The sequence below is a fragment of the Triticum dicoccoides genome, chromosome 1A (genome assembly GCF_002162155.2).
Source record: "Triticum dicoccoides isolate Atlit2015 ecotype Zavitan chromosome 1A, WEW_v2.0, whole genome shotgun sequence".
Taxonomy (NCBI): domain Eukaryota; kingdom Viridiplantae; phylum Streptophyta; class Magnoliopsida; order Poales; family Poaceae; genus Triticum; species Triticum dicoccoides.
The window spans coordinates 245,224,592-245,237,348 of record NC_041380.1 but is presented as its reverse complement, the minus strand read 5'-3'; the positions used below and the strand labels follow the sequence as shown (position 1 = coordinate 245,237,348).

At 46.6% G+C, this 12,757-nt stretch overlaps 1 protein-coding gene across 4 annotated transcripts in view; it reads right to left on the bottom strand.

Moving 5' to 3' along the window:
- LOC119267553 (maspardin-like) overlaps positions 1–12,757 on the bottom strand; it is a 41,512-nt gene that overhangs the window by 7,582 nt on the left and 21,173 nt on the right. Inside the window, exons 2-4 of one of the 4 annotated variants that reach the window (XM_037548960.1) lie at positions 12,238–12,363; positions 11,486–11,584; positions 9,955–10,100 (exon numbers count right to left, since the gene is read on the bottom strand). In XM_037548960.1, coding sequence (XP_037404857.1) covers positions 9,955–10,100; positions 11,486–11,584; positions 12,238–12,363 — 371 coding nt within the window. The remainder of the gene's footprint in view (positions 1–9,954; positions 10,101–11,485; positions 11,585–12,237; positions 12,364–12,757) is intronic. The other 3 variants (XM_037548969.1, XM_037548976.1, XM_037548985.1) reach the window with 3 other exon arrangements.

Here is a 12,757-nt window from a genome sequence, read left to right as displayed (position 1 = left end):
GCCACCGCTGTCGGTGTCAAAACCGGCGGATCTCGGGTAGGGGATCCCGAACTGTGCGTCTAAGGTCGATGGTAATAGGAGACAAGGGACACGATGTTTACCCAGGTTCGGGCCCTCTCTATGGAGGTAATACCCTACGTCCTGCTTGATTGATATTGATGAATATGAGTATTACAAGAGTTGATCTACCTCGAAATCGTAATGGCTAAACCCTAGAGGTCTAGCTGGTATGGCTATGATAATGAATTCTCCCTCAAGACTAAGTCCTCCGGTTTATATAGACACCGGGAGGATCTAGGGTTACACAAGGTCGGTTACAATATCCGGTCGCCAAGCTTGCCTTTCACGCCAAGGAGAATCCCATCCGGGCACGGGTACAGTCTTTGGTCTTCGCATCTTCACAGCCCATCAGTCCGGCCCATGGCTAACAGGCCGGACACCCGAGGACCCCTTAGTCCAGGACTCCCTCAACCGCCCCACTTTCGCATACACATCCCCATACCACCACCATTTTCCACAACCACCATTGCTTACTCGTTTCGCACTTCGATACGTTTTTGCCACATTGTGCTTTGAGAATTTGAGTTGCAGTTCCGTGTCCTATTGTGTTTCGGCTATTTAGGTACGGTTCGACATCAACATCACCGCCGCTCATCTTCGCCACGGACGCGTCATCGACAATAACCACTCCACCATTTTGACACCATACCGTAAGCAAGAAGCGGTAAACTCATCTTGGTATAGTGATACATCATTCTTGCCATTCCATTGATAGCCATCATAGCCTTACCTTTTGCGTCGCTTACCCATCGAGACTAGCCTTTGAGTATTGCCAGCAACGTGACTTGTGCACATTAACTCTTGTGTCACCAAGTGTCATCGCATACTCAATTGCTATCTTGGTTCGTGAAGCATTGCATGAGAAAAGAGCTCAAACACAAAGAGCCAAACAAGCTTTTAAGCAAAAGGGAAAGATAAGCAAAGAGCTTTTAAGCAAGAACCATAACATCATACAACATTAAGATTATCATACTAGATCATCTTGGATCATATCATCGGAATACCATACATAGAGCATACTTGGGATAGAAGTCGTTGCATTTTTGCTTAATAGGTTGTGCACAAGTCTTCGTATCCGCCTATTGTGCAATCGTGCTAGCGTCTCTCTAGTGTTGTGCAACAAGAGCATTTTCGTGGATTCCACATTTTGGCTCATCCTTGGTTGCACGACCCCATTTCATCTCTTTGCATGTGTGTTTCCGTGTACCTTATTTTGCTTGATCTACTTGTTGCATTGCAACCTTGCGAATCTTTCGTGAAAGATCAGCCATCTAGGGTTCCATCCTACATCACCGCGCGTCCCGCCCCTTCCCGCCACGCGTCCGCACTGCTGCCGTCCCCTCGCGGCTATAAAAACCGCCTTCATCGCCGTTGGCCGCACACTCGCCTCGCCACAGCCATCTCTCTCTCGCCGCCGACCACCTTCTTTCCTTCTCCGCCCTTCTCCCGCCCTCTCTCCTTCACAGGCAAGCCAGACCGATGGCGGAGAGGTTCCCCGGCGACGGAGCAACGGCCAACAGCTTCCGCCGCCGCCATCTGCATGAGTGGGAGGCACGCCTTCTCCATGAGGCCAACTACCCGACACCGACATGCGCGTGTCGGGCTCTTGGAGGCTCAGCGCCAGAGGCGTCCCCGTGCCCCCGCCGTCCTCCGACGCGGAACGCCGCGGCGAGATCGCGCGAATCCGGGCGTCCATGCCGGAGGAAGCGCGACAGCAGCCGAAGTACGCCCCCAACAACCACTCTCTGTGGACGGCATACTTCCAGCACCGCCACGCCGACTAGCTCGCGTCCACCAACGGCGCTCCGGCACCAAGGGGGCGCCACAACTCCGACGGCCGTCGTCAGTGGTAGGGCGTCCTCGGGCGCACGCTCCACGCCAACCTCGAGCACATCGAGGGCGGCAACGAGCCGCCGTTGGAGTACCCGGTGTCATCGTTCTCGCGCCGAAGCGGCAACTCCTGGTTGCCGAGGTGCATGGCGGGGGCGTCCTCTTCCTCCGGCTCCCGCTCCTCCGGCACGACGCGGCTCGCCGCCATCAAGCCTGAGCCCCAGGAGATGCCGGCGCAGCCGCGGCGGCAGCCCCGTCATAAACGAGGGCCGCCGCCAACCTTCACCTCCCCGCGGCCATCTTCGCCTGGTCAGGCCAAAGGAGCCGGCGACGCCGCCCGTGCTCATCAAGCAAGAGCACGTGGAGATGGTCGCCGACCTCGAAACCAAGCTAAAATGGGCGCGCGACAACTACGTGCGGGAGATGGAGCACCAGCGCCGTGCTCTAGAGGAGATCGCCGCGCAGCGCAGCGCCGCGACCGCGAGGAGGGCGGCGTCATCGTCCTCGACGTCGGCCAACCCCTTCCGCAGCGAAGATCCAGGGCAGGGCTGTAGCAAGGATGGCGGCGTGCAGGACGACGGCGACGACACCGCCTTCTACAAGCTCCTCGGCATGAAGTAGGCTTGGGGCGCCGGCGGCGGCGTAGTTTTTTTAAAGTTTTTATGTGTCTTTAAATTTGTACAAATATGAATGAAACCGCCTAAATTTCATCCAAAGTCAAGTTATTTTGTTCACATTTGGGCCCAATTTGAATTTGAAAAACGGCGTCTGGGGGCCAACTTGGGGCGGCGGTTGGGGACCCGAGCCCCCACAGCGAAAATAGCGTCGGTTAGCCCCCAAGCGGCGCTATTTCAATCCCTTGGGGGGGAGGGGGCGAACGGCTGGACATGCCCTTACAAAGACGATGACAAACGCGACTAAAGCACAAGCGTCACAGGGACAGGTCCGCCAACAACCATGAGCCAACACCATTCTCCCAAGTGTAAGCGTGACGTCCCAACGCCAATAGATTGGCCGCCACCCAGGTCACAGGAGGACCAATGGGTGGACCAGCAAGAACTGGGGAGGAGCACACATCGCACCACAGCGAGGACGACACATGACCAGGGGCGGAGGAGCGAAGGAGAGGCAGGCAGGTGCCCCAAAGCCAGTCGGATGGAAAATAAAAGGCCAAATCATGGAAGACGAATGCACCGCCACGACCCAATATCACCCAACCTTGGTGCGGAGCACCCTACGGACATCAAAATGAACCCACAAGCTCCAAGTGGACCACAGACAAGGGCTTGAATACGCTTTTTTGACATTGAAGTACGTTTTTTGGAACTGCCATTCAAAAAGGAAATTACCTTGGCATGAGCTGATTAACAACCTCACCTCCGACTTGCATGCCGAGTTGCGTGAAGCGGAAACTCGCAACAAGGACTACCTCAACCCCCAAGTTGGATGCATAAATAGACAAAATCAAGAAAATGTTCCACAATCGCAAGTCCTCTACATCTTCTTCATCTTCAAGACGACATTCAAGTACAAATGCTTCCGAGCTACCGTAATACTCAAGTTCACACTGATCTCGACGCCACCGCCACAATGAAGAACAAGAGCAACATCGGGATCCCCAACCTCACCGTGCCAATGGTCCCAAGACCGCATCCTTGACCATGAGCAATGTGAAATATAAGCTCAAAAAAAAGGTGCCAGTGAAGAGAGCCACCATCGAGAAGAAGAACGCAATGCTCATCGCCAAGAAGCTCGCCATCAAGAACAAGCAGACCAAGTGCATGAAGCTCTCCGTGCCAACCAACACCAATATGAAGAACACACACGACGAACACGGTTTGCAAGACAAGAGAGGCTCACGTGGAGCAACGTCATGAAATGCGGCATATAGCCAAGGTCTGCCACCAACAACAATCAGACAAGTGGGAATGTGGGAGCACCAGATCTGGCGCTTCGCTGGATCCGACAAAAATACGACCAAAAGGAGGCATGGGGTGGAGATGGCGATAGGGGGACGGTACCACGCCAACAAGGGGCAGGGGCAGAGGATCTGGCGACTCCACCACTGGACCAACCCACGACGACCAGAGAAGCAAGGGACGACGTATGGAAGCACACCATTGATGACCAAGGGTAGCATCTTTGCCAATCAGCGACAACACTAGAAGTTCTCATCACAACGACCACAAAGATGAACGGGGGTGGCAGCGATGAGGTGCGAAGCTCCGAAGATCGTGAGGTGCAGCGCCTTCGTGAATACGGGATGGTCCCACATATGACGCGTTACAAACAGCCATTATGTATTTCTCAACTGGAATAATCCATACAATGGAGTTGAATTTGCTCTGAACTAGAAAAATGTGTTTTAGTTTTAACTATATACAAAACAAAAACTTGTTTACATAATTCAATATACTTGATTCACCCAATAACTTATTTAGTCATCTTAGGCAGAAACTGGTATAATATTGTCAATCTTAGGTGAAAGCTATGCAAGGTTTATAATTGCTTCACGAAAAGTTAGATGAATGTATATTATTCCTCCTCGACGATTAGTTTTACTAAATATTGTTCAGGCCAAGGAGTTACTGCATGTGGCCACAAAAAAAGGATATCAAGAAATAGATCTCATAAAGCAACAATAAGAATTTGTTAGATTAAAATATGATAGTCAAGACAAGGCCTGAAATTCTCTCTTTACCAGTGTTAGTGTTTACATCTTAAAGTTGTTACCAAATTGTCAACTGAAACATTTTTTGATTTTTGAAAAACTGCAGCTTGCCTTTTTCTTGACATTGTACAGAAAGTGGAAGGCAAATAATATGCATCACAAGCTCTTTCATGGATGCAGGTACAGGCTGATGTTAACTTCCTGCAGGTCTAGCTATGCTTGTAAATTGTACTTTGACTTGCCCTCAAGTCATAGAAGTATCCCCAAGTAAATCTGCTCACTTATATTTTCCTCAATATGCATAACATCAAGACCGCCATGGAGTAAACTTAAGTCCTAAGAAATAGGCCACCAAGTCACTGCACACTCCAAGTTTCAGACTTCAAGATTTTAGTCATTTTTATGTACTGTAAAAACAAAGTATCAGTACAATAAGTTGTTCTTCAGATACACTGTAAAATTGTCATCATACCGAAACTCACGATCTGGACGAAACAGTACTTCCAAGTGCTGACTGTTTGTCTAGTGTTTTAAACATGTTCGTTCACAACAGGACACCAAACATACTCACTACTAATACCAAATCCTGCAATTATCCCAGCCTAAGGTAGTCAGAGTAGATAATACAACACCAAGTTCAATCTCGTCACTCTTCTTTCTATGGCTATGCCCGCTGACGTCTGGTCAAGGGCGCCCACTGCTAGGTTGTCTTGCTAGAGAGACAGCTCTCCTTGCTCCTTATGCTGGAGAGACCACAGGGCCTAAGGGCATTTCTAACCGATCCCCTAAAAGTTAAGGGAGGATCCGGCGGAGTAAAGTTAGTGGACATTGGCCACACCTAGCCGATCCCCTATAGTTAGTGAGAGTAAAAAGAAAATTGTGTAGATTTTGTGTCCTAGCCGCATCAACTTCAAACACTATACAATAATATATCATGAGGATATTAAAATTAAAACATGCATAACATAACCGTCATAACATATAGTTTCATCGTCACGAATTTCAAATAAAAACATTCAAAGTTCACCCAAAAGGCATCACGTCAAACACAATGCTTGATCCAAAATCACCACAAACATAGCACGTATATGTTGTGGATCGAGCCAACCAATGGCATGCACCACCACCCCCTCTTGCTCCATTTCTTGGGCCGCCTCCGAATGATGCCAAACGGAGTCATAGTTGAGCTCATCAAGTCCAATGGTGGCCGAGGACTCCAAAGATGCTAAGAACTCGACCGTATTCATCTCCACACTACGACAACGAAAAAAGAAACTAGATCACCATCGGCTACCAACAATCACCGATCAGCCGAAATGCGAAAGAGGATTTTCTTTTTACCTTGTCGGCATTTCATCAAGCACTTGGCGGCCGCGACCCTTAGTGCTGGCTGCGGCCGCCGCTCGCGCCGGAGCAGTAGCCGTAGGGGCAGCCGGAGTAGCTGCACGAGGCGCTAGCCTTGGACGGGCCACCGTTGTGGCCTTCTTCGCAGCCGCCTCGACGAGAGCCGACGTCGCCGTCGTTGGTTTTCTTGCTCTTTTTGCTCCGGCGGTAGAGGTGGGAGGGCAGCGGTCCGTTGCGGGAGAAGCGGCCGCCACCCCGGCCACCATTGCCGCGGTTGGAGGCGGAGCTTGAACCCAGTGGTTTTTTTTTTATCCCTAAGCTTTTCTTCGGGGCAGACAGCGGCGCATGGGTGGCTTCCATCGGCGACAAGCCAGCGGCGGTGGCCAGGGGGCAAGGGAAGGGTCCGAGCTATCCATTCCGGCCGGAGGGTCATCGGGGGCGGCGGCAGGGCATGGTGGCTGCGGCGGCGGGAACGAGGGTGGGAGGAAGAGAGGCCGCCAGTTTTACTCGGCCCCGGCGGGAGTGAGCATATTCAGGGAAATTGGGGGATTTTGGGCAGTGGGGGATAATTTTTACTCCACTATACCGGTTAGGGGAAGGCTAGGTGCGCTGTAAGGGAGGATAACTGAATTTATCCTCCCTTACGGCCTTATTTGGGATCGGTTAGAAATGCCCTAAGTGGAGATGGACCCTGGCCCATACCGGTTCAACAATCCCCCTCAAGATGGATGGTAGATATCTATCAAACCACATCTTGTACAAGCCAATTTACAGTTCTTTGTTCCCAGTCCCTTTGTCAAGCAATCTGCAATCCGCTGCCTAAAGCTGATATGAACAAGGCTGATGATCCCAACATCAAGTTTCTCCTTAATGAAGTTTGTCCTATCATGTTGAACTAGGTTATTACCAATGCTTATAGATAACTGATTGTCACACCAAGCCCTAGAGTCCCTTCCTCTGAAGTTTCAACTCGCTTAGTAGGTGCTTCACCCAGAGAATCTCTCTCAGCCCTTGAGATAAGGCTCTATACTTGGCTTTTGGTGTTAATCTAGACACAACTGTCTGTTTATTGCTTCTCCATGACACCAAATTTCCTCCCACAAAACACAATAGCCAGAAGTTGATATTCTATCATCTTGACAACTGCCGAATCAAGAGTCACTCTAGCCATCCACCTCAAGATGTCCACTCTCCGCAAACCACAACCCTTTACCCGGAGTGCCTTTCAAGTATCTCAAGATTCTGTGCACAGTATCGAGATGCCCACTCCATTGTTCATGAATGTATCTGCTCACCACACCCACGGCATACGTAATGTCAAGAGATCCAAGGTGTATTTCCGCTGGCACAAAGATATTCCCTTCGCTGTTCGGGCCACTTCAATGCCAACCAAGAAAGTATTTTAAGTTGCCCATATCCTTTACCTCAAACTCCTTGCTCAGACACCCCTTCAATCTCTATTTCCTTCTTATCATCTCCAGTGATGATAATGTAATCCACATAAACTGCAAGAATGGTGATATTTTGATCAGAGTGACTGCAAAACACCACGTGGTCACATTACATTGACCATACCCAAGCCACAGACAACAAGTTTGAACCTATTAAACTATGCCCTTGACGGTTGCTTCAGTCTATACAATATTCATCCTGCGTACCTTCCCCCATGTATACCTCTTCCTGCAAGTCACCATGTAAAAGGCATTCTGACATCTAATTTGTGCAATTTCCACCCAAAGTTTGCAGCACACGAAACCAGTATCCTTACTATGTTCATCTTTGCAACAGGAGCAATCTGGCAACCAATCTGGCCTTATACCGTTACACCTTTCTCTCAGGATTTTGCTTCATGGTATAGATCCACTTACAACATAGTATGTTCTTTTCTGCCGGCAATGTGGTTAGTGCCAACGTTTTGTTTTTCTTCGGTGTTTCCAACTCCTCTATCATCATTTCATGCCACTTCGGATCTTGCTTTGCAGCCTTCCAATCCTTTGGGATTGTCACTGTTTGTAGAGAGAGACAAAACGCTCTGTAGGAAGGAGATAAAGCCTCACAAGGCACAAAATTGCCAATTTCATGATCATAAAGAGCATCCAGTGGTAAAGCCTTCTTTACTGCTTCGCGCGCCCCCTTTCGCAGCGCAATAGGCAGTTCCATTGTGTCTGATGAGCTTGTTGTTAAGCTTCATGCACTAGCCAACACAACCAGAAGTCCGAACTGATGGAAAGGGCTAGGCAATCCACATATACACTTCAACACCCCCTCTCACGTGTGACGCGGAAAGTCAACACGTGGATAAGACTCAAAGGTATGGCTCAAGAGGCCTAGATGTGGACAAAGGGGGGCAGCAACAATTTTTGGATAAACTGCGACAGCCAGAACTTGAACTCAAGACCTTGGGCTCTGATACCATGTTAAGCTTCATGCACTAGTCAACGCAACCAAACGTCTGAACTGATGGAAAGGGCTAGGCAACCCACATATACACTTCAACACTTGCATCATCATCATCAGTGTTAGTCCCTCAGAATCACCATGAGTATGAGACGACCTTCTCCCCCTCTTGACCATCTTCCAAATCTATGTTTCTCAGAGGGACACCACATTTATACCCCTACTGACCAAAAGCATAGCCCAGAAAAATACATTTCACTATCAGCGGATCTAACCCCGCTTTAGATGGCCGCCAGGACGCTGATGGCGCACTCCCGCCCGCGGCCTGCCAAGCCCTCCATGGCATGCGCCCACGGGGCCGAACGCCACCATCGACGTCACGTCCACGCAACGCCACGTCGGCTGCTCCACTCCACGCGCACAGCCACGCCAAGCTCCACCCATCGCCGGGTTCCTGCGCGCTCCCGTGGACGCCGCTCTCCAAAACAACTCACTCTCCCAAGTTGTTGAATCTCACCTCTCTTCTTTCTATGGCTATGGCGGCTGATGTCTGGTCGGGGGCGCCCGCTGCTAGGTTGTCTTGCTGGAGTGAGAGCTCTCCATGCTCCTTATGCATTTTGCAGATGATGTGTTGCTAGTGGAGGATAGTCGAACGAGGGTTAACAGAAAGTTAGAGCTATGGAGACAGGCTTTGGAATCAAACAGTTATAGCTCTTAGTAGAACTAAAACTAAGTAAATGAACTGTGGTTTCAGTACTACTAGGTACGAGGAGGAGGTCATACTTGACAGACATGTGGTACCTCAGAAGGACACCTTTTGATATTTGGGGTCAATGTTGCAGAAGGATGGTGATATCGATGAAGATGCGAGTCATCGAATCAAAGCTGAATGGATGAAATGGTGCCAAGCTTCTAACGCTCTGTGAGAAGAGAGTGCCACAAAAGCTAAAAGGAAGATTCTATAGGATGGCGATTCGACATGCAATGTTGTATGGCGCTGAATGTTGGTCAACTAAAAGGCGACATGTCCAACAGTTAGGTCTAGTAGAGATGCGCATGTTGAGATGGATATGTGGCCACACAAGAAAGGATCAGGCTCAAAATGATGATATGCGAGATAGACTTGGGGTAGTACCGACTGAAGAGAAGCTTGTCCAATATCGTCTGAGATGGTTTGGGAATATAGAACGCAGACTTCCAGAAGCGTCAGTGCATAGCAGACAGTTAAAGTGTGCTGATAATGTAAAGAGAGGTCAGGGTAGACCAAACTTGACATGAGAGGGCTCCGTGAGAGAGCTCTGAAGGACTGGAGTATCACCAAAGAACTAGCCATAGGCCAGGGTACGTGAAAGTTAGTTATCCAGCTGCCAAAACCATGACTTGGATTTGAGATCTGATGTATTTCAACTCTACCCTACCCCAACTACTTTGGGACAGAAAGGCTTTGTTGTTGTTTTGAAATCTGCAAGTACATTTTTGAAAACTTCAAAAATATAGGGATCAATGTAACTTGGAAATCTGCATGTGACTAAGACTTTATAAAGTGTGTAGGCATGTAAACACAATAAAACACTTTCACATGGGCATATCACTAGGTTATAATAAAGCAATCATGTGATCTTACAAAAAAGTTCTTAAAACAGACTACATACAGTGGAGACCATGGCATAGCAGCAGCAAACTTGTGTGTCTCAAGAAAGGTATTTGATAGCACCAAGGACTTTACTCTCCTTGGGCGGTATTGAGTAAATATTTGTGCAAGAAATCCACCAAGAGATGTACCACAGATATGAACCTGCTTCATAAAATGGTTGAATATAAATCAGTACCACTCCATCCATTACTAACTATTACCTCCATCCCAAAAAGCTTGTCTTAGATTTATCTAGATACAGATGTATCTAACACTAGAACGTCTCTAGATACATCCGCATCCAGACAAATCAAAGACAAGCTTTTTGGGATGGAGGGAGTATTTGAGTTAGCTTTCACCTAACTCAAACTTCTCTATATTTACCAAGTCCATAAAAAATGTGCTAATATCTACATACAGTATGGAAATATATTTTATCATTAATCCAATGTAACTAATTTGGTGTTGTGTTGGATGTTCATATCTTTTATATGGACGCGACTATGTAGCAGACGCTGCATCTTAGTCTTTCCATGGGGCCATCCAACCTCTCTCTTTCTCTCATACAAGCATGGTATCATATGCATCCAAAACATGACATCAGCAAATATTCTCTGCTTTGACTTTTAATAAATTTTAAAGTGCAATACAGAGATGCAGAGAGCAACGTCAACCAGGACATCTTGGCAGAAGTGGGGAGTACTTCACCACTGGAATCGCTAATCGGTGTGAGACAAGCCATTTTAAAAAATCCAATTTAGCAATTAATGTAGATTAAGTCAACATGTGGTGGCAGATTCATGCCCTATTGGAAGGCGCAACAAATGTGCATGTGTGTGCCCATTAGATTGTCCAATTATACAGACTTGGTTAAAACTTAAAAACGTTTGACATGGTACAAAGCTAGAATTTCAAATAATTTGCAACGGAGGAAGTACTTCGCAAGAGTCCCTCAGGGATTAAGCGAATAAAATACGACATGTGCTGTTAATTTGCACAGAACGGGCAATTAAGTTAGAAAACCATGCTACAGCCGTCTCTTAAGGGAATCACAGAAAACTAGTAAGTACAAACTGTACCAACTTCTAATAATCAGAACCACGTGTATTTCAAGAACAAGTAGGAGCAGAACTAATTTAAGTTCACATGTCGATACCCCATGATACCGTGCTTATATTTATTTTTATGTACCAATAAAAACTTAAACAACACTACAAAAATACTCCCTCCGTTCCTAAATATAGGTCTTTCTAGAGATTTCAACAAGTGACTACATGCGGAGCAAAATGAGTGAATCTACACTCTAAAATATGTCTATATACATCCGTATGTGGTAGTCCATTTGAAATCTCTAAAAAGACTTATATTTAGGAATGGAGGGGGTAATTCAGGATTATAGGTGCAGCAGGCACACACACATGAAGTGAAGATGCATTAGATCCTAGGAAATATGGGTTCGCAATTTTAAGCAAGGCTGGAAATGAAAGAGAACAACACATTACTAGGCTAACAGCCTCGTAAAAAAGGAAAGTATCATAATATTTCCTTACATGATGGATATTCATGGAGTCCAAAAACTTTTCAAAGGAATGAATCCATTCATGGTGATTCCAAACTTGGGGAACATCAATAGATATTACTCGATAACCCTGAAAAAAAAATGAAGACAAAAATCTTAGGTTGGTCCGATATATGTATCTAACAATTATACATGTGCCAAGCAGAACTAAAGGAGGATTCTGCAATTGTTGACCTCTAATAAAATTCCAAGAAGAGAGAGATGGCTATTCAAATTGGATACACTTAACAGTGCCACCACAATTTGGACATCATGCAAAGCATGAAAATCTCATAAAATACTAATGTAGCAGAAAGCAATCAAGGCCTCTTGCCCACATTTTGTTGAATTCAAATCGGTGCATTTTTATGTCAATTTCATTTCATGTTGTATATATAGAAGATGAGGAGATCCTTTTCACCAGTGCATTGAGTTTAAATTATTGATTTACTAAACAGTTGAGCTTTATTTTGCTTATTCTCGCCTTGGATATTTTTGGGAATGTATGAGGTATTTTTGGTGTAGTTATAAGTGTCAAAGTTTATCCATGTTGCCAGAAAAAAAAATTGGCCCAGGGTTTGCTTCAATCCTTGCTCCGCCACTGTATGTCAGCATAAGGGTTGCATATCACATTGTGTATACATTTGCAGGTACATATGAACACTCAAGACAGCTAGCAAAATCAGAAAAGATGTGTGCTGAACTGGCAATGGAATGGGACTCATTCATTCTCATTGTAAGCACCTTCATAGAGAGGGACATTATCTGCTTATAGTATACATCAGCCGTCCCAGCAATTCCTGGGATGCAGATAAGGGGTGGCACAGCCTTGGGGCCAAAATCATAATATCTCCACAATTTTGATCCAATCTACAAAATCCAATAGAAAGAAATAATTTAGAATCTCGCCAACCATAAGAAATGTAGAAACAAGTTTTAAAAAAAAATTGAGCAATACTTTCCCTTCTTTCTTCCAAAAGGCATGAATCACGCAGTGTATTTTACTAATCAGATTTAAAACTGAATTGATAAGATTGTAAAACATACATTTGACTTTGTACTGGATAGGGGACTTGTTAACCAGAACAAAGATTTATGTTGAACGTGTGTACCGAACGAAGCTTCCAATACTTCCCTAGCTTGTGTCGAGGCCATATATGTGTCTATTTGTATGATCACGTGCGCGCCAGTTAAATGGATAGGTAGCCACAGCCAATGAATTAATTTTGTTAGCAAATATGCAACTTGAATTTCCTGGGGGGGC